We start from the raw sequence: 22,716 nt of genomic DNA, 5'->3' as shown, positions 1-22,716 counted from the left end.
AAATTTATATTTGTCCCTGAATCTTTGCCAAATGTTCACTTGACAAAAATAGTTTTTTTTTCTCCTTTTAGGAAGACTTGACAACCTTCTGCTCTTTAAGTAGAAGAATAAGGTATTTGATGTACATCACTATGTAACATTTTATTAACTTGGTGCAGATACTTTATTTAGGACACGTGGATTGTTTTATCCATATTGTATGTATATATAGGCTGTATGTAATAAATCTTACATGTAAATCCATGTAACCAAGACATGCCTTCCACATGTATATGAAAATAAAATGAAAAGAATGTGTGTCAGAGTTCAAGCCATATGCTTACACTTTGAATCTAGATGCAAACAGGAAAAGCTAAGGATTGTATCATCGTGTTACAGCATACATTACATCATTTCTTTATTATGACGAATGTACCAGATACTTATGATTTCATACAGTTCTATAAACATGCTCCTCTTTCTCTGGAGCAGTGGATACCAAAGGTCCTCAACAATGACTACTTCTGTCTTTACCCAACTAGGTCTCAAAAATACACATTAGGTTTCTCTGCTCCTCCCCAGCCAAATCATAGAGAAGCATGATTTACTTCTAAACATTTGCTAACAGCAGACTGAGACCAAGACAATCAGTGCTATCGTATAGCATCCAGAAGTATTCAAGAGGCTACTGGAGCAGAAGATTATCAATTAACCAAGAAACATTTCACCAGTGAACTTGAATGGAAACAGAGTTTGTATATTTTTTTTTGGTCTTGCTGGCAAACCAAAACCTTCAGCAGCAGCTGCTTACAAGTAAACAATAAGTTTGAATACTTTCCCCCCTTAAAAGCTGCCTGTAGACAGCTAAATGTGGCACCACCTCTGCAGAATCTATTAAAATCTATTAAAGGAAGTGACCCCAGAACATGCCAATGGCGTTGGGAGCAGAAAAGGGGAATGGCCTATCTCCACTGGTTAACAAAAACATTTATCCAGGCTTTCTCTTGCATCCAACCTTTTATTATTTCACACACTTCATGTCCCATCTGCTTTAACTATATTGGCTCATTAGGAAATCAGGACATAGCAATACATCCATTTAGCCTCAAAAATACTCAAACCAGAATATCCCATATAGGACTTCACAAATCATTTATGCTTCTCTAAGTCCTAATATGCTGTTCTTAATCTATTTTCAGCAACTTTTTGTAGCTCATGCCATTTCTGTGTAAACGTTTGGGGGATATGGCTTCTTTGAAGAAAAATTCTACACAGTGTTTGATAATCGTGAAACAAAACTGTAGCACTATGACAAGAAAAAACAGCGAAACAAATGGAAAGTAGAATATGGTGATCATTCCTAAGCATTTCATTGCTGTCTCTGACTGAGATTTTGATTTGACTTCAGTACCAATGCCACTGGTACAGTATCATTTAACATTACATTTATTTCAATCTTAAACTTTTGCCAAGCATAAGCTGCTACATTTTGTAGCTGCTGACATACATTTTTGAGTTACTTCTCTTGATCCTCAGAATAAAACAATTAAGATTAATTTTACATTAAGCACTGAGAACTGGAAGTGTCATCATTGCTCACTTTCAAAGATTTTTCACGCATGTTAAAAGTTGGTCTCTGTAATTAAGTGTCACAATTCTCTTTAAAGAACTACTAAAAATCAGGAGCCTTGGCCTTATACACACACTCTGAGTGACATGGTCTTGAGGAACACTTGCTCATTCCTTTATTCCCATTACCCTGTGTTATACTTAAATAAGTATTAAGCAGGGAGTGAATTCACAAACGTTCAGAAACGATCAGGAGCCTCGAGGCCTTGAAGAAGAAATGACATCAAAGGCAATGTATTTTAAGAGCAAATATACTAGTTTCTTAATAAAAACATGCAACCTATATAAGAAGTGAGGACCAATAAAATAATATTGTTTTATACGGATTTGCCTGAAGTTTTTATATGATTTGAAGCATATAAAATTAACATTTTTCTTATTACTTGGAGTTGGTACTCCTGGTCGAAACTGGGTTAAGAGTGAACAAGTGTTTGACTCATCCACTGTACTTTTCACAGCAAATCTTTCCAACAATGTTGAATGAGTACAGTATATTGAACAAAGGGGTGCAGGGGGTAAAAATAATTCCTTCCATAAAAAACGGTAACGTAATTTTTTTCAGAAGTTGAACCAATGTTATAGTTGCGGGGTAGGCTCTAGATCTGAATTTCAGGCACTGACAATGTTTTGGGTCACTGAACTATTTCCCAGCCAGCTGGGTGGGGAAAAAAAGACCCTCATGTGAGCAAGCTATTTTTAAGAAACCAGGCCCAGTTCTCACTGGCCTTAATTGGCCTCTTCAATGAGCCACTATACCAGGATTGTAGGTCGTCTTCATTTGCATCACTACATTATGAATCTGGCCAGTGCCCCATACGGCTGCACCAATGACTGGATTCCAAGAGTACTTATTGTGCAAAATCTATTGCGTTACCCAAATTTCAGTGAAGAATGGGCAAAAGAGAAGGTACAACGGGGTCAGTCGCTGCTTTGATGTACCTAGAATGAGTAATCAGAAAGTCTGAGGACTTCCTTTGCTATCATTCCAAGTGGCTGGAAATTGTCCCACGGGAGATTTCCTTCCAGTGCACTAATGGTGGTTGCATTCTGACTGTCATGTCAGGTCCTATAGCAGATAAAATTATTTGCCCTTGGATAAAACAGGCATGGAAGTTGCCTCTTCTCTATAATCTGAACTTCACAATAATATGCACAGCTTCCATGAATGCACTAGACTTAACCCAGACCACTTCTGCAACATCTCACAGAGAAAAAGCTACCTTACCTGACTGGACTCTTTTTCGGGTTGATATCTGTTATACTTGGATTTTTCTCATACTGAAAGTTGTTAGAACCAATGCAAGACTTGTCTTCAAATTGGACACAGACAACCACGTGGGTAATAGTTTCCACACTTGGCATGGTACAAATGATGGTGGTATCAGTGCGACTATAAAGAAAGGATAAACATTTCTGAATATAACTCATGGATGTGCCCAGTGAGAATCCACGCTGCATGATATTCAGGTTTAAAAGTAACAAAGGCTTATGAAACTGTGACAAAAAAAGAAAGAATACTGAAGAATGTATCTAACTCAGGGTTGGATTGTTGGATGCTTGGTATTCATTGAAGGCTGCCCAGAGTTGCCTGATTGTGAGATGGGTGGCGTATACATTTAATAAGTAAACTCATATACAAAAAGAAATCCAACTTCAGAGAACTCCAAGAAACATTGCTTTTCAATTTCTGTTTTTGGAGGTTTTAGCATTTGAAGATTATTTGGAAATTCTGACATATATTATACAATATTGAGAAATAAATTGAAATTGCTACCAGATAAGACATCTTTCATAAATTACTTGATCTAATCAAAAATTGGTTATTATTACAAGACAGCTATATATCAATATCATACAGTATTAATACCAAGTCTAGGCTATCCATCAAAATTATATCCTTTAAACATTGGAAAATTATCATCTCAACTCCATACCCAATGGATACTTTAGAAAACGTATTTCTTAGAAAAATGCTTATTCAATTAGTTATTTGTTATGAAAAGTATAATTTCTAACCTTTACAGCTGCATCATGTTTCATTCTGAGCAGTATTTACCTGATGTCTCTGCATTCTTTTGTAGTATTGAGCAAAACTCGAAGCTTAGATCCTATACTGAGATTATTTCCTGTGATAGTTACTTTGGTACCACCAGCTTTTGGTCCAACAGATGGAGACATAGATTTCACTACTGGAAGCTTAAAAGGCAAAAAAGAGAAATGTCAAGAAGATACACTGGTTTCCTAGTTTGTAGTGACATCTCCGTTCAGAAATGTAAATGTTGCAAACATTTAAAAAATTGCTTGTGACAGGTCCTATTATCATTCTCCAACAAACCAAAGATGTTAAAATATCATAGGGAAAAATAATCCTAACTTAATTGCTTGGAACTATTTAGTACTGCACAATATAAAAACTATTAAATGATATCACTGTTACATTACTTACAAGATTTATGTAAAACATGTGGAAAGAGTTGTCCTTAACAGCCTGTCTTTTCATTTTTGTCTCACCTGAATCAGACACAGTGAACCGGATGAGAGTAACAAGTTGCAACTTCATTAGGGAAACCAAAACTATTATTGTCCTTATAACAATTCATGATTAAGAACTGAATTACCAGAAATTACGTACAATGTAAGAGAATTGCTCCTTGGATTTTCCTTCTTTGCTCACATTTACTGTCACCACATCAGAAAATTCTTCTGTTGCTTCCCCAGTCCAGCAAACAATTCTATGAGGAAAAAAAAGATTTTGACTGAAAAATAAGAAATGGGACCAGACTATAAAGTATGTCAAGTATAGACAAAATATGAACTTATGGCTCTTTGGGTATTGTTTTTGTTTTATTTTTAAAGAGTATTTACATTTTTAAAAAGCTGGCATACTGTATTATTTTTATTTCCAAGAATGCCTCTATGCCTTATGTGGGCCTCATAAGCATTTCTGAAAAAATAATAAGTCACATAACATTATTCTGTTATAAATTCTTTATTATCCTTGTTTCTGAAGTAATGCAACAACTTGAAATTAGATATAGCAATCTAAGTAAAAAAGGATATTTAGGAATGGACAATTCCACCCAAATCTGATTAAAGCCAGAGTCTATATGCCCATTTCGGCTGTTTCTCATTCGTAATTACTGATAAGGTTGACTCAGCCTTCCATCCTTCCGAGGTAGGTAAAATGAGGACCCAGATTGTTGGGGGCAATTAAGCTGACTTTGTAATAATGCCGCTTGGGGGTGTGTGTGAAAGCCCTAATAAGCAGGCCTATACATAGAATGAAGGCTACTGCTAAGCTTGTAAGCCGCCCTGAGTCTTCGGAGAAGGGCGGGATATAAATGGAATTAAAATAAAATAAAATAAATAAATATTTCTGAAATTCTGTTACCAGTTCTTATGATTACAGACTCATCAAAATCTGGCCATTATAGTCCACTCTGGAAATGTGCAGTTGACTACAAAAACGAAACATTTTTTTGTTTTTTTAAAAGTAGTATGTGTCCCGGTCATCCTATTATTGTGCTGTGATGGCTTACTAACTCTATATTTCTTAATATGCATAGATTATGTAGATGTGGACATGATCACATGAATGTACTTTGAATTATATATAAACATATCCAAATTCATCTGATTTTTCCAGATTACTTGGAAAGACAGAGTGACTCCATATTTAACATCTTGATTCAGCTGATATGTACTTGCTTTCAATTCATGAACTATGGATGTAACCGAATGTTTGATCAATATTATTCTGTTTGGTCAAAGTTTAATGATATGTTTCAAACATGTCCCGAATAGTTTTCTCTTGATTTGTAATATGATCTTGTTTTTATTTTAATTGTTTGTTTTTGTGGGTTTTTTGTTTTTCTTTTTTTCTTTTTTTCTCTTTTAGGTTTTTCTCCCTTTTTTTTCTCTATTTTGTAAATTTAAATACTTTTAAAAAGTGACTCCACTGATTTAAACATGCTACTAACTTCTGCTTGGAATATTGATCTAAAATGTAAAGAATGTCTGCACCAAAAACCACTGCACTGCTTTAATTAATCAAACCATAACTTTTTCATGAGTCCTTTGTCCAATGTGCTGTTTATGCATTTTTCATCTTCGTGTAGAGTTTTCCTAGAAATTACAATATGTTCTTTGGAATATCGCTAATACCAGATACAACAAGGATTTTGTTTTCTACTAAGTGGCTGTTATCGTCAAATGATAATATTGTTGTGGTGAATATATACAAACTTAGCCAGGGGTGTTGGGGAATGGTGGTTTAAAACTGAAGATGGCAACCTCGATTCCAGTCACCATATCCCTTCCCCCCCCCATGGATGCCTTGTACTCAGTCATATATGTTACGAAACAGAGAGAATGGGAATAATTTCTGTAGGATAAACTGTAGCCCACAAAATAATACAAGAGCCTTGGTAAGACCACATTTGGAATACTGCATCCAGTTTTGGTCACCACAATATAAAAAAAGATGTTGAGACTCTAGAAAGAGTACAGAGAAGAGCAACAAAGATGATGAGGGGACTGGAGGCTAAACATATAAAGAACAGTTGCTGGAATTGGGTATGTCTAGTTTAATGAAGAGAAGGACGAGGGGGGACATGATAGCAGTGTTCCAATATCTCAGGGGCTGCCACAAAGAAGAGAGGCTCAACCTATTTTCCAAAGCATTTGAAGACAAGACAAAAAGCAACGGATGGAAACTAATCAAGGAGAGAACCAACCCAGAACTAAGGAGAAATTTCCTGACAGTTAGAACAATTAATCAGTGGAACAACTTGGCTCCAGAAGTTGTGTGTGCTCCAACACTGGAGGTTTTTAAGAAGAGACCATTTATGTGAAATAGTATAGGGTTTCCTACTGGAGAAGGGGATTGGACTAGAAGACCTCCAAGGTCACTTCCAACTCTGTTATTTGTTATTATAAATGTTGAAAATGTACCCTTCTCCTGCACATGAGAAAGAAAGAATGTCATGCTGCCCAACATTATTGCTATTAAAAGATCTTATACTGAAGAAGAAGCTGCAACAGTGGCTATGAGGGAGAACAATTTAAACTTGGCCAGAAAATTGAAGGGCCACTGTAGGAAGTTATAAACTTAATGATGCTTTAATTCATAAATGCCCAGAAGTAGAAAATGTATCAGGGACAACACTAAGCTATAATAGCATGTTCAGACATTCAATCTCATACATTTATTATACTTATGATGCATTTTTGGCATGGCTATTGTATATTTTCCTTTTTCTTAATTCAAGCATACTTATCTCTACCTATCTCCATCAACTCTCCATAATGTATATAATCTGTGTTTCTTTCAAAGTAAAAATGTTGTTATAGTGCTTTTAGTAACAGAACAACAAAGAGTCAGTAATTCTAGATTGCTTATTTGTTGGACTTTTTAACCTTGGCTCTTGAGTGAGTATAGCATTTTCAGAATAGAGTATCTTGTGAATTTCTCCTATAAGGATGATTTCATTCCAAAGCAGGATATAGACAAGTCACCTCAATTGGTCTGTGAAGCCTGTCTAGTTTTGATAATGAAGACAACTGCAAAAAATATGTGGATGTGAAGCTAGGGGGAAAATTGATAGAACTGTAGAAAATATTTCTAAACTATGACAGCATGGGGAGCAGCTGTGTAAGTTTTATTACACTTGTCACCCTAAGTTCCTCCCTGTCTACAAGAGATGAGAAAGGTCTGAATTTTGTGGATTACACAAAGACAGCTAACTAAAGAGCAACTGGTGCTTGTCAGTGAAGTAATACTTTATATAAAAAGTAATTTCCTTACTTAGGTTATATGTGTTTTTTAAAAAAATCCCTTGAAATGTGTATGATTTTTTAAAAATCAGAACAATAATATATAGCATAAAGAAAGAGCTTGAATTCTAGGATGTGAATGTTTCAATTTTAAGTTTTAGTTTTGTTACCTATAATTTTGAAGGAACTTGCTCATGAAAAATATATATGAAAAGATTAAACATTTTGAATATGTACATATATGTTAGTGATTTCTTCTGGAAATGGGGTGGCCTGAATAATTTTCATAGGAGACAGAGTGCCAAGCCAGCGTGGTGACTTAGTCTAGGATTCCCTATGTGGGCATAAGAGATGAAATCCAACTCCTCTTGAATGATGTTGAACCTTATCTAGTCTCACTCAGGTGCAAACCATCAGTCTGAAAGCTTAGCAATAAAACAGCTAATTGATTTCTTCAATATGGGTCTGGTTGTTTGCACCTGATGGTTTCATTCACTGGACCAGTAAGCAAATAACAGCAGTTAGTAGTAGTAACAGTAACAGACGCTAAGGACTGAAGATTCTGTTATCAATTTACATATTAACAGAATCATGCAATCTTCTACTACGCAGTCAGATGCCAAGCCATATCATACCTGAAGCCTGAAACAAGAAAGGATCAATCAGTTAAAAAGGACAAAATTCCCATGTGCATGATTTCAAAATAATTCAGCCTGAATTACTCACTCTTCGGAGACTATATATCTGTCCTGAAGTGGTGAGCATTTCACATTTCCTATCTTGACAGCATTAACAACATCACTGAATCTACGGCCAAGATTTCTCCCTCGAATCGTGATCTGAGTTCCTCCTTCCAAGGGTCCATCCAGAGGCTCAATCTGCAAGTTCAAAGGAAACTTAATGAACACAGATTAAAACAAAGGGAGGGATTTTTTTTAAATTCGCTCTAACAAATAAGCCGTATCCTTAACATTCATATATGATTTAAACTTTGTATGGCTTAATTTTATACCATCTCTCATCCTACTAGAGGCGTGGTGGTTCAGTGGCTTAAAAGATGCCGGAGAAGGTCTATACTCTGCTGGTTCAAGTCCTACCATCACATGACGGAGTGAGTTCCCGTCACTTGCCTCAGCTCCTGCCAACCTAGCAGTTTGAAGGCATGTAAATGCAAGTATATAAATAGATACCACTTAGGTGGGAAAGTAACAGCACTGCGGCTTGATGTTATGCTGCCCACATGACCGTGGAAACATCTTTGGACAGTGCTGGCTCAATGGCTTAAAGAAACAGAGATGAGCATTGCTTCCTAAAGTTGGCATATGACTAATGGAGTAAAACCCTCAGGGGCTCCTTTACTTTAACTAAAGTATCATTTCATTACAGCGTGAAAGGAACGTGAAAAGCAACAAGATTCGCCAATGAAAAATAGAGATACACTGTAACATTCTTTGCAACTGATTCAGTACCGTTAATCCCTAACATTTACATTATCTGCAGTGGAATCACCCATTTTGTAAACGTGATGGGTGAGAAGCTGCAATGGTATTTCACAACAATGCCAAATCTCAGGGGAGATTTCATTTGTTACCACTTATTTCCCCCCCCCCCCATGAACCAAAGTCACTGATTTCACAGGATGTCTGAGCTCTCTTAATAACCTACAATTGGAAAAAGCACTTTGTGACAAATCTATAAAAACCACCATAAAGCTGGTGAAGGCTGCAAAGGAACAGCAGCCTTCCTTCCTGGAAGTTCAGTTACAAAGCCTGCAGCTTGCCTTTCCCTGTAGCTGCTGCCAAATTGACATGACGTCAGCCAGGGCAGAAGGTCAACAGCGGAGGCGTTTTCTTCCGCCAAGCTGCTTAAACTCGATAATGTCCCTGACTTCACTGCTCCAATAGGGTTACAGTTGTCCTCATCTTCCTCCTCACCGGACAACTCTAGTCACGCTAAAAAAAACCCTCCTAGTTTATTTTTGAAATGGAATATACAGGATCTGCTAAGGAAGTAGCATCCTAGTCTAACAATGTTAATGCTGATGATTTGTTTTCGCTCGTTGCTTTTGGCAGAGAGCAAGAGGCTCAGTTTCCTACACTGTTCAGTGGAATTGAGTGGACCTAATTAGCATTTCCTCTGCATTGTTAGACCAAAGAAACGGAAACATATTTTACATATTAATAATAAATTAGCTACTTGATTTTGAACAGATGAGGAACCTACCAACTCTAAGCTCCCTGGGTTGATTAGCTTTTTCTGAGTTCACTACTTTGTTCCGTTAGAATTCTTTAATATGTTGCTGGTTTCCTACATGGAGTTTGCTAAATAAGCTGTATACAGGTCCTCACCTTGCAACAGCTCACTTAGTGACCGTTCGAAGTTATAACGGCACTGAAAAAAGTGACCTGTGACCATTTTTCACATTTGTGACTGCTGCAGCTTTCCCACGGTCACACAATTAAAATTCAGAGGCTTGGCAACTGACTTGTATTTATGAGTGTTGCAGTGTCACGTGATCACCTTTTGCGACTTTCTGACAAGCAAAGTCAATGGGGAGGCCAGATTCAACCGTGCTACGAATTTAACAGCTTCAGTAAGTCACTGTACAAATGTGGCAAGAAAAGTCATGAAAATGGGGGCAAAACTTTTGAACTGCTAGGTTGGCAGAAGCTGGGACGAGTAACAGGCGCTCACCCTGTTACATGGCACTCGGGATTCAACCCGCCAAACTGCCGACCTTCTGATCGACAAGCTCAGCGTCCTAACCCACTGAGCCACCGCGTCCCTACTAGTTTTACATAGAGTACCACAATTTTAAAATGATTCAATGGTATTGGCGCTCACTCTGTTATGCAGCACTCAGGACACTCGGCACACCTGGCTACAATTTTTTAATTTGGAATTTGGCATTAAGCAGAATGTTAGACTAAATGGGTTCTTCCAACACTAGCCAAACATACAGTATCTGCTACAAAGACCAAAATTCAAGTTCCGGCCTCACTTTCCATTCAGGACACCAGGTTTCTCAATTCTGCCCATAGACTGACTCTCCATTCTTTGTCTTTTACTTTAAAGCCTCAGAGTTGAAATACAGTGAATACTGCAGTGAATCCAAATTTTACCTTTCTAATTTCAGGAGGAGGGCACATGGCTGGGATCTGGAAAGATTCAGTATTTAGTCTGCAACTAGAAGTGATCTCGCTCCAAATGCACTGATGACCAAGATCTTCTCTCCCAAGGCACTGAGAACAATCAGCACTTCCAGTTGCACAATTATAAATCTCCACTGAAAAAAAAGATAACATATGCTAAAATTAAAATATGCATGATCCCTCCCGATTCCAGCAACATAACATTTAAAACCCAATGGAGGAATAGGAGATTGTACAAGAGTTTTCTGCTGTGATCCTAAAGCTTTTCCAGAAATTCTTCACACTTTCCTTTCTTCATAATTTAGTACTTAAGCATTCCCTTTTTGTCACACTGTGATGGTCTTAAAATTCTAGACCACTTCATGAGAACCAACTCTGCACTATAGCATCCAGTAAGAAAAAAATATATAAATTTTCAATAGCAAACATTATTTAAAATGCTCAGTGTGATGTGTACATGTCACTAACTTGCCATCAAAAGGAAGGGAAGGAATCAGGAAAACTGAGCCTTATAATGGTGATATGAGAACAGATGTTAGTCCTTACTGCAAAACTGAACATCAACAGGTCACCAGGTCCAGATGGTATCCACCCAAGGGTTATTAAGGACCTTAAAGCTGGGACTGTGGACCTTCTAACTAAAACACATAACCTGTTTCTACTCTTGGCCTCTGTAGTTGAGAACTGGAAGTTGGCCAGTGTAACTCCAATTTTTAAGAACGGGCCCTGGGGAAGTCCAAGAAATTATAGACCTGTCAGTTCAACATCTGTGCTGGAGAGGAGAGTGGAAACAGCTATTAAAAATTACACTATCAAACATCTGGAGACACAACCCATGTTCAAGGATACCCAACACGGTTTCACTAAGGATGCTTCTGTCTAACTAATTTACTAGTGTTTATTAAGGGTGTTAATAAACATGTGGATAAGGATAAGTCATCAAAGACTTCTCAGAAAGTCTTCTGGTTGAAATTCAAGGTCATGTTCATCACCTATAAAGCAATCCATGGCTTAGGGCCAGGCCACTTCTCCTATTATTTATTTTTTGTTATACTTGATCTAATAAATAGGTTAAGCTTCAGGTCTCTCCCTTCAAAAAAATTAGAATTTTTGCTGGAATCATGTCATTTCAGTAGCAGCATTTACTCTGTAGAACAGGATCCCTTGGTGTTTTGGTTGGCCCTAAAGCTGTAAACTTTTCACAGGCACTGAATACGTGGCTGTTTCCCCATTCTCCAAAGGGATTTCTGCACATTAGGGAAGTACAGTAGGCATCCAAATAGTAGATGTCATTCAATGTAAGCAAGTGTAAAGTGATACACATTGGTGGCAAAGATCCCAACTACTCATACAAACTAATGATACCAGAGCTAGCAGTGACTGTTGAGGAAAAAAGATCTTGAAATATAATGGTAAACAGTTCAATGAAGGTGGGAGAGATTACTGCTTATGTTCCAAGGCTGTTGACTTTTGTTCTTTTTGTTTGTTTTGCACTCAAATTATTGTGTGGTTCTCCTAATTCTTCATTATTAAAAAAATGCCTTGATTTTTCTCAGTATTGGTTAACTTTGGCTATGGATTCTTTTTCCTTTTTAAACTGGTTGTTAGCTACCAAGAGTTATATTTAAGATGAGCAATCATATACATTTTCTAAATAAATAAATTGTATAAATAAATAAAAAGTTCAGAATATCTGTAAGTGGTTTACAAACATCTTAAGCCAATAGAAACCATTAATTTTCAACATTGGTGTAAACACATTAAAGGTTACATTTTTCTAAAAAAATCTGTATATATCATTCACAAACATTCAGATAATTTGTCCCTGAAATAAGAGATTCTCATTAATCAACAGCCTGTACTAAAGCTTGGTGAAACATAGTATAAAATTGGACTTCAGCTAACCTATAGACTAGAAAAAGAATTTTGAAACAAAGCAAAATTCCATCAAGGTCCTTCACTCTATAGCAAATAGGTGAATTGTAGACTGTTTATAGACATTCCCAATATCTTCAGAATTTTGCAATTAAAAACTGCATATACATTTTTATTTGCATATTATGGTTAATAGATTTTAAAGATCTATGATCCATAGATACGACTGTTATCAGAGTTCTGCCACTATTGTGAGAGAACATTTGTTGTGGATATTACAAAGCTCAGCTAGATAAACAATACCTTCATATATTACCAATGTGGTAGTGAAGCTTCAATCAATATGAAATAAAAAATAAAAAGAGGCCCAAAGTAAAATGTAAATCAGCCTTAAACTATTAGATACCACATATCTTGACTATAACAATAATTCAATTACAATCCAAAATACATTTGTCCTGTATGTCTTATTGACATAAACTTAACAATATGCAGATATCCTGAAGCTGAATGAGAAAATACATTCTAAATACAATTGCAAGTGTTATTTTTATCAATATTCATAGTTTACTAGCAGCTATATAAAACCCACTTGTGAACAAGAACCAAGACATCTGCATATAGATATGAATTTTGTATAATCAAAATACAGCATTTTTGGCTTTACAAACTCTAACCTACTTCAGGAGACTATAAAATGAAAAGACCAATTAGTGAAAAATATGTAAGCCTTTAATAGATGAAATATTCCAATTAGAAAATAATGAAAAGCAAATCAAATTTATGTCAAACCTGTCATCATCAGTGGACTATCAATAAATTTTTCAGGTCTTCCTTTCAGTTGAAGATTTACCAAAAATAAGTGTCTTTTCTTGAAAGTATGAAGCTGCATCAAATAGGAGAAGAGAGTTATCTTATTTACTGAACCAACAGACCAAAACATGTAAATTAAGGTTTTACTGCAAAAGCATTTCTGTATTACAACAAGATACACATATTCATCAAAAGAAATCAGGCTAAACAAATACCATACAGATAATTCTCAACTTACAGCCAGTTGCTTAATGCCTATTTGAAGTTAAGAGAAACTCAGGAAGAAGTACCGTATTTTTCGGACCATAAGACGCACCTAACCATAAGATGCACCCAGTTTTTAGAGCAGGAAAACAAGAAAAAAAATATTCTGAACCAAATAGTACCAGTATACTAAAATATTTATTATAATAAAGCAAAATACCGTAATGTTTAACAGCGTAAACTCAACAGTGGTGTTAAGAACCATCATCATTTCCATTAACAAATGAGGAAAGACTTAGAGGCTCAAGCACTTTTCTAGTTTCCTGGAAACCCTAAGAACTCATCATCACTAGTGTCAGAATTTATGAAGCTCTGTTGCTCACAATCACCTATATCGCTTTCTTCGGTATCTTCATATATGACATTATCTTCAGTTCCATCTAAGGCATTGCTAATGCCACATTTTTTTGAGACAGAGAGTGAAAGGAAGGAAGGAAGAAAGGAAGGAAGGAATGGAGAGAGAGAGAGAGTGAAAGGAAGGAAGAAAGAAAGGAAGGAAGAGAGAGAGAGTGAAAAGAAGGAAGGAAGAAAGGAAGGAAGAGTGAGAGAGAGAGAGTGAAAGGAAGGAAAAGAAAGAAAGGAAGGAAGAGAGAGAGAGTGAAAGGAAGGAAGGAAGGAAGAGAGAGAGTGTAGGAAGGAAGGAAGGAAGGAAGGAAGAGAGAGAGAGAGAGAGGAAGGAAGGAAGGAAGGAAGGAAGAGAGAGAGAGTGGAAGGAAGGAAGGAAGGAAGGGAGAGAGAGAGAGAGAGAGAGAAAAGAAAGAAAGAAAGAAAGAAAGAAAGAAAGAAAGAAAGAAAGAATCCGTCCTGCTCTTTTCCGCTGGGAGCCCGCAAATGTGTGAATTACCGGTAGCTCTCCTTGAACGCACACTTCTCCCACAGCACGAGAACAACCCTCACGATTCTTTCTCTACACACCCTGCCCTCGCCGCGTCGGGAACCTGCATTTCTATTGGCTGGTCGGCAGCTCAGCGTGCCGGCTTCCCCACCCTCACCCTCCACCCAGTGGGTTGCGTGTCTCGGTGTACGTGTATACGCAGCAGGGCTGCATTGAGAGCCGAGGAAGGAGGAGAGGGGGTGGTGGTGCTGGGGGGGCGGTGCTGGGGGGGAAAGGAAGAAAAGATGCATTAGAAACAAAGAACTTATTTGCCGCCTTTCCCCCACCCCGCCAGGATGAGAAGCTGCTTTCTTGCAGGGGTTTTGAACGCACTTCAGCTGCTGGCCAAAATTTAAGGTACCAATAGTTTCTTTTCCCTGAATAGGTTTTCTAAGACGCCAAAGCAATTTCAAACAATTATTACTCTTGCAAATGGGAAATCACTTCCGATAAACTTCGCCAAGAAACCTGCAGGGACAACTCCTCACGGCTTTGCTGGGGCAAGTCGCCAGCAATACGAAACCGGAGAATTATTGGGATTTGGCCTATGAGGTTTAGTTTAGCAAAAACTATTTATTTAGTGGTGAAGTAAAAGGAAGAAAATGGGCGCGCGCGGGGAGGGGCGGAGAATTCCACATCTTCATTCAATCACATCTCTCCAATGGAGCTGATGGAAGGCGTTGACTGAATGGGAGACAAGAGTTTTCGCTTACCTTCGGACCATAAGACACACCTCGTTTCCCCCCCCCACTTTTGGGGGGAAAAAGTGCGTCTTATGGTCCGAAAAATACGGTACTTACAACCTGTCCTTGAAGTTACAACCTCTACACACTATGCCCATGCTCACATGATTGCATTTCAGGCACTTGGCAACCTGTTTGCACTGACAACTGGTTGCCAAGTGCCCCATAATCATGTGATCACCATTTGCAATCTTCCCTGCCAGCTTCCCCAGAAAGTTAATATGCAAGCCACAGAGAAGGTTACAAGCTGTTGTTGCAAAAGAATTTCCCTTCTCCTCCATGCCCGCAGGGGACTCTTACAAAGGGGCTGCAGAAACGAAGATCTTCGGGTATCAAGTTACTCCCTCCTGTTCTCTTTGAGTAGTCAGTTATACTTGATGGGTAGAGAAGAGATCAAACTCTCAGGAACTCTAGTTCTTACTGCCACTGAGCTTTGTTATTTTTCTTTTACTGTTTATCATTTATATGGAGTCACTGGGAGAATATAATCAATTTGTAAGTAATACCCAGTTATGAGCTGGGCAGGAATAGCAGCGGAGATGTGTCTAGAGGACCCTATGTCTAGAGGGTGCTATCTCACCATTTTCTCTTAGTTCCTAGACCACTAAGATACACTCTACATGGGGACTGCCTATGAAGATCATTCAGAACCTTCAACTTTTAGCAGCAGCCCAGATGGCATACTGAAGTTCACTTGTATAGCACTATTATTATGGGAATTGCTCTAATTGCCAATTAATTTCTGAGTGCAAACTAAGATGCTGGACATCACTTTGGAAAGCCTACATTGCACTGGGCCTGGACACCTCTGAGACCACTTTCTCTGAGCTGAAGTTGTGTGTCTGATGAGACCATAGAGAGAAGGCTTAATGTATGTTCTACCACCAAAGGAATGAAGGGATCCCACAGTTGAGTTGGAATAAACTACCTATGGACTACCCTCTCTCTATTGTGTTTCTGGAGTGTGGTAAAAACACTCAGGAGCGAAGTAACAAAATGCCACCACTTGAATGCTGATACATCAGATTTGCTCTAATTTTTGTTACGAGCTGGGTTTTTTTGTTAATTTTAATCATTCTTGAATCAGCGTGTTGTAAGCCTCTTTGGAAACGTATGGTATATAAAATGAAGCAAGTATGTAAATAAGTAGATAAAGTGAAGTTTCTATTAGAAAGAGCAGCTTTGGACTGAATATATGCAGTTCGAGTTAGACTGTACTGAAATTTTATAGGGAGAGTGTGACTTGATAAAATGGTAAGCATATGGTCTGTGACATGCTACTATTTATAAACAGAAAACTCTAAAAAATATTAAAATAATCATACTCATAGACTCACCAAAACATTAGTACACTGAACAGCAGATGCATTTAGCCACTGAGCCTCAAATATCCTATCATTTTCAGTTTCAAAGTGACACTCTAAAGGCATCTCCTAAATAATAAAAATGTAAGGAAAAATTGTAGAATAATAATCTTTTACATATTTTCTCACAGAAAAAGAATGACTTTTAGTATTAATTTTTTATACATTAATAAATCAATGAGCCAAATTCTGATCTCAATTACTGAATATCATTTATTATAACAGTAATACTAGTCATTATTATGCACCTTAATTCCAACAAGTTTGTTGAAATAAAATTAATATTTTACATATTTTAAATTAAAATATTTTAAATTTCCTATCACTCAGAGATGAGCCACCCAAATATAAGAATAGAAGAAATACATCTTTGAATAAATGATAATATCCTGGTTAAAAATTCTCATAATTACAAAATATTCCTGCTTATGGGATTAATAGGTGGTGCCAGTAAAATAGACACACAAACCAGGAATCCAATTTACTGTATGTCTGTAGTTTTCTAGGAAAGCAAGACATAACATGCATTTTAATTGTTGAAAGTTCACTATCATGTCTTAAATTTTCAGCTTTAAATCCAGTAGTTAGATATTTGTAACTTCCTTCTGTTTTTACTGAATCTAACATACCAGTATATATCACACCTCTTTCCCTACCTACTGATAACCAAATGACCTTTTAAAAAGTGTATTAATAACACTGTATTTTTTACTCCTACTTAGCAATCACTGCAAAGAATGGGAGCAGTACATGAGTATTTGAAGACATAACGAGGAAAGGGAGAATATATAATCTGATTATTGGAAACTTTATTTTGATGTGATCACAATCAAAAATTGCCCCAATGTAGACAGTATTTAGGTAGGCAAAAAGGGAAATCTTATTCTTCATTAATTGAAAGAGATAGGATGATAACATTTAACTTTTGGATCTTGGTTCGATTTCTAGGATAGATTTTACTACCTTCTGCTTTTAACAAACTCCATTTCTCTTTTTCAGTCATGAGGATATCCAAAAATTGGTACGGTGAACTTTTCTTGTGAGAATTGTATGCCTGCAAACTTCACTTAGTAGTATATCAGGAGAAAAGATTCTTCAAGTTTAGAAGTACATTATCTCCCCCAAATGAACCTTTTGCAATATTATGAGTCCATGTATAGTATGAATATCATGAATATCATTGAATTACATATAACAAATTTCAAGTAAATTCTTTTTATGGAACATATTCTTTCTTTCCCACTTAGCCCCTTCAGTCACCTTCTGTCTTCTGTTAAGGTCCTCAGAGTGACTATTCATGTCATTATCGCTAAGGGAAAATACTTAATTTAATAATCTCAATTATCTGACTTCAGGTGCAAACATAGGATCTACTTGCTCTTTCTTTTTAAAAAAAGCCTATTTATGTTATTACCTTTATAAAAGCAGCATTTCTCAAAGTGACTGTAATGTCCTGAGAAGTCCCTGTGGGTACTGGTGCAATAGAAACAGGCACAATCTGTGGACAATCAGTACTGTTCTGTATTTCAGGAAACAAGTGAAAGAATTGAAGGTCAGGGTTGAAAAAAATCAATCTTTTTAACACTGAGATAGCAGAACCAAGCTACAAAAATGGGTGTTGTCATAATTCCATAAAGTTATTCTTTAGGTTGTTAGCTTAGAATACTCCCACGTTGACATTTTCTATATAATAGAAACAGTTTAATTTACTATAAAATAAATTCCACTATAATCAATCATACAAAATCATTGCCTTTATTATATTAATGTTATCTGAATTTTCAAGTTTAAAAGTCCTCTGATTTGTATGGGAAATAAAATAAATTGTGAACTTAATGGACAGATGTCAAATGAATGTTTGGTACGAAACACCTCTGCTTGCACAGACTAAGCACATAATAGTGTGAAAGCAAAAGAAACTTCACCAACATTCTCTCTAAGGTGTGAAACGTGATTGGCTTGTGCTATTTCTTTTTTCTTCATTATGTCCCATAGATGAACACTAAGCTTTCTGACTTCAGGCAACTCTGTTATCAATCTGGGATTTTTCACAGTGAAATTAATTTGTTCACAAATTAAATGGAAAACCATATGCTCTCCTCAGCTGTCAATAAGAAATAGCTACTATACCCCACTGTTTCATCAGAAGAAAAGAATCAAATGATGCTAACAAAGAAACGATGTGTTTTGCATAGAATCAGAAAGTTCCTGCAAGAGTCTTCACAGCAATAAGCAAAGTTTTTCCCCCAGTTTCACACTGAAATCCTCCTTGAATTGGAAACCAACTCAGGTGAAGCTGTTTTTAGAGGTCCATCATCATACTCCACAGAAGCAAGATTGACATGCCAATTATAATATTGTCAGAATACATTGTGATTGCTTGTATCTAGAGTAGATTACTGGAGGACACTCTACTAGTCTTCCTCTTCAGGAATGCTTCAGATATTTGAACTGGAGAACAGCTTAGATTAGACATTGGAAGGTGTGATATGCTAAGGTGACACAATACCAGTTTCTGCATCCAAAGCACTAGCTACTCATTTGCTGCCATGTCCAATTCAAGTGACTGACTTTGTTTTCTAAAATCAGGTTTAGGGTGGCCTCTGGCCACAATTTTTCAGATGTAATTCAAAGGATTCCTACTATTTTGAGGTATATGTTATTATGCCTATAGCAAAGCCCTAAAACGGAATCAGTCTTTATCAGCTATAGAGATGCTATTCAAATATCCATTAGGAAGAATGTAGGGTTTGGTGCCATCTTATATAAAGACGCTCAAATTATGGAATTTCCTCCTTTGGGAAGCATTTTTGAGAGTGCCTGATTTTTTTTCCCTTTTGGTTGGTTTTCAGTGATAAAAAGAGTTAAATTTCAGATTTTATTATTCTGTTCCCAAGGTTCTTTGTAATTTTTATACAAGATGATTTTGTTCTTACTTGTTACTGTGGCTTTGTTCTGTTTGGTAGCTATTTTTTTTAAATAAGTTGATACTGATTTAATTGCTTTTAGTATTTTTAGTATGTCTTGAGAAAAGAAATGCAATTTAAAGTTATATATTAAGAAATACATAAATGAAACAAATATAGAGGATGAGCTTCTCTTGGAAATATAAATACACACAGACATACATGAGCACACAACGCTTGCAAAAACCCCTCAAATCACTACTAAATTCAAAACCATTAGATATTTACTTATTATTTTCTATATAATTTCAGTTAGAAAACAATGCTAATGCAAGAAGCATTCCAAAAATATTTTATAACACATTTCAAATTTAACAATAAACAATTCAATAAAATCCCTCTTAAAAACTTGATATGGAAATGAGTAAACATATAATACAGGAGATCATAAGAAATGGGATAAAAGGCACAAGACCATCTATTTCTTTAAAATCTGGAGCAAACCAGTTTATCTTAAACCAATGACAAAGCTTCAAGGGAGAGGGGATGCTTGTATCAAGAATATCTTCTCTTACGTGGTTGCACAGCAAATTATTGTGGCACCCTCTAGTGGGGTACCCCACAAGTTGTTAGGTGACAGAGAGGAAAAGCACATTCTCTGTCAGATATCCCATTACTAAAACTTAATACGGGCTTTGTATGCCCTTAAAGGTACCTTCAAAACAGGTATTATATGCTCTAATTGCCCTTTTCTATGCCATAACACAATACAACGTTCTGCAGTAACCCATCAATTAGAATACACTGCAATAATCTAACACAGATGTTCCAAGTATAAAGATCACATAGCCAAGTTAATCCTATTTAGGAACAGCATAGATAATGAACCAGCCATAGCTGAAAAAAGTCACTCCTTTCTCAGATATCACTTGAGTCTCTATGTTCTGGTAAATTTTCCACTTGGTGGTGGTGGTGGTGACAGCACAGACTTGAATACTCTTGATTCCAAATCTGATTTCTCCCTCTGCTCCGTAAGAGGTATATCATTCCTAAGTCAGTGGAGTGGTATAAATAACATTTTTAATTTTATTTATTTTATCAAATGTATATGCCACCCATATACCCAATACGGGGACACTGTGTTATTTCTCTTATTTCTGTGAAACATCATTCAAACAAAGATTTAAACTTTCAGGCAGAAAATGAAAGGTAATTCCACTATATAAAAATCCCTCTCGCCATTCTTCCCCAAATATATAATTTATATACAGTATAAGAAAATGGATCAGACATAGGGTTTACGATAAAGAGGCACTTCATCATTTGGGTCATCTAAAAGAAAAGGGAGAGAGAAACAACCTGACTTTGCTATATTTTTCACCAAAATATTCTATTAAAACAACTACAACCCAATATGTATGGATTACATTAATTGAGAAAACAGTTTTCAATGATGGACAAGAATCTTCTTACTGCTGTCATTAAATAGTTTGTGATTTATTTAAGACTGAGATAAATGGAAAACTAAAACTTAAAGGGGTAAGTAAGCAGTGTTCTCCATCTTAAATGCTGCAAACAGAATCGTTTGCAGGAAGAAAATGCCTCTTGTTTGATTCTTCCTGTCTTCTCAATAAAATGGTTCCTTCAGGAGAAAAAACTTACCGTATTTTCCGGCGTATAAGACGACTGGGCATATAAGACGACCCCCTACATTTCCTGTTAAATTATAGGGTTTGGGCTATACTCGCCGTATAAGACTACCCCTCTTCCAACGCACACCAAATAAACATTAAAAAACATCAGATTTGATTTTAATATGGTAATTTTAATTCAAATGCTTATGACATGCAGGTACTTAGTAGGAAAACTGTCACTTATAAACATAAGGCTGTTTGTCATGAAACATGTAAACATAAAACAGTGCAAGTGGATTAAACTTTTCCTAATTCACTCTAAAGCTTTCCCTGCGCAGACCAAATGGGAGATCCGCTCCAGGTTTTCCAGCCAGCCCACCCAGTTCCTGAGTCAAATGTGTCCTTAGAGCTAAGCAGCTGCTCTGACTGCTGCATTCCCCACCTGCCTTTCAAGTTGGGATAGACTGCAGCTGCTCTTCAACTTTAGAAGGAAAGACGCCCAGACCCCAGCCTGTAAAAAATCACAGACTGCAGCTTCTTTTCCAATTGGTCCCGCTTTCCCTGCACAGACCAAATGGGAGATCCACTCCAGGTTTTCCAGCCAGCCCTGTCCCTAAATTTTCAGCACCCGACGTATAAGACGACCCCTGACTTTTAAGAAGATTTTCATGGGTTAAAAAGTCGTCTTATAAGCCAGAAAATACGGTATTTTAGGTTTTCAGAGACTGCAAGTAAAGAAGTAAATTAACCGAGAGACATGGTAACATTCTGACCCATAAGCCTCCTCAGTTTGAACAAAAGCACATCCAAAAGAGAAGTGTATGGCTGCATACTTGATGTAAAAGCAACCACTTCAATTGCTAGAAAAAGAAACATAGAACAATTTAGCTATCTACAATACCCTGCCTTGTGAATATTTAGTGTGTCTTTCATTTGGGGAGGGGAGTGACACAGGAAAAAAAATTGAATGTTCCAAAAATTTCCTTTTTTTGTAAACGTTCAGTCTGGCTAATTCTATTATCATCATTCTTCCTTTTCCCAGTGACATTATAGATCTTTACTTACAACAGGAAATGCCAAATGCTATAGCTGAAAAATAGATAAGACATCAAACCACAAAAAAAAACCATTACACAAAACATCATTGGGAAAAAAAATGAAGCCCTGCTTTTTAAAACTTCTCTGAATGGCTCAGTTCCCGATTCATTTAAAATGCTATTAGTCTTTCCTGCAAATTAATGGTTGCTCTCCTACATCAAGAAGTAGCAAAATTAAGTAGCACTGAAAATGATAGGATTCTACAGCTGTCAGAACAAATAATATAGGGCATTGGCTGCTTAATTTAAAAACATGCACTTCCAGTTATTATGATACTTTAAAAATCTTCACTTAGGCTAGCAAAGCCATTTGCTGCAATCTAAATTCCACATTTTTGATATGTATGTGACGCTTTAGTTGCAAGTAAGGGCTTCTCTTCAGTAGGATGAAAACAATTTTGCTGTGCTCATAACAAGGGAATGACTTTCAAAGTCATGAAGACCAGAATGGTTTTTTTTTCCTACCATACAAGCTAAAAAACAGCACTAATTACTCTCTCTTCTAAACTAACTCTCCCCGTACAAGCCAAAAAAAAATATTCCTATTTGAATCAAACTTGTTGCTATGTAAATATATGCTTAGACTCTAAGGACAGATTATTATGAATTAG

The 22,716-nt window shown here is 36.6% G+C and overlaps 1 protein-coding gene across 1 annotated transcript in view; it reads right to left on the bottom strand.

The window, feature by feature from the left end:
* Positions 1-22,716, bottom strand: part of PLXND1 (plexin D1) — a gene marked incomplete at its 5' end in the record, with an annotated part of 188,054 nt that overhangs the window by 87,745 nt on the left and 77,593 nt on the right. Inside the window, 8 exons of the mRNA XM_081319699.1 lie at positions 2,834-2,998; positions 3,665-3,804; positions 4,241-4,340; positions 8,110-8,261; positions 10,506-10,669; positions 13,203-13,296; positions 16,442-16,537; positions 17,883-17,987. Of these exons, the coding sequence (XP_081175825.1) occupies positions 2,834-2,998; positions 3,665-3,804; positions 4,241-4,340; positions 8,110-8,261; positions 10,506-10,669; positions 13,203-13,296; positions 16,442-16,537; positions 17,883-17,987 (1,016 nt within the window). The remainder of the gene's footprint in view (positions 1-2,833; positions 2,999-3,664; positions 3,805-4,240; positions 4,341-8,109; positions 8,262-10,505; positions 10,670-13,202; positions 13,297-16,441; positions 16,538-17,882; positions 17,988-22,716) is intronic.

This window comes from Vipera berus, assembly GCF_964194415.1.
Source record: "Vipera berus genome assembly, chromosome: 2".
Classification (NCBI taxonomy): domain Eukaryota; kingdom Metazoa; phylum Chordata; class Lepidosauria; order Squamata; family Viperidae; genus Vipera; species Vipera berus.
The sequence above is the reverse complement of the archived record's forward strand: the minus strand, read 5'-3'. Positions and strand labels throughout refer to the sequence as shown.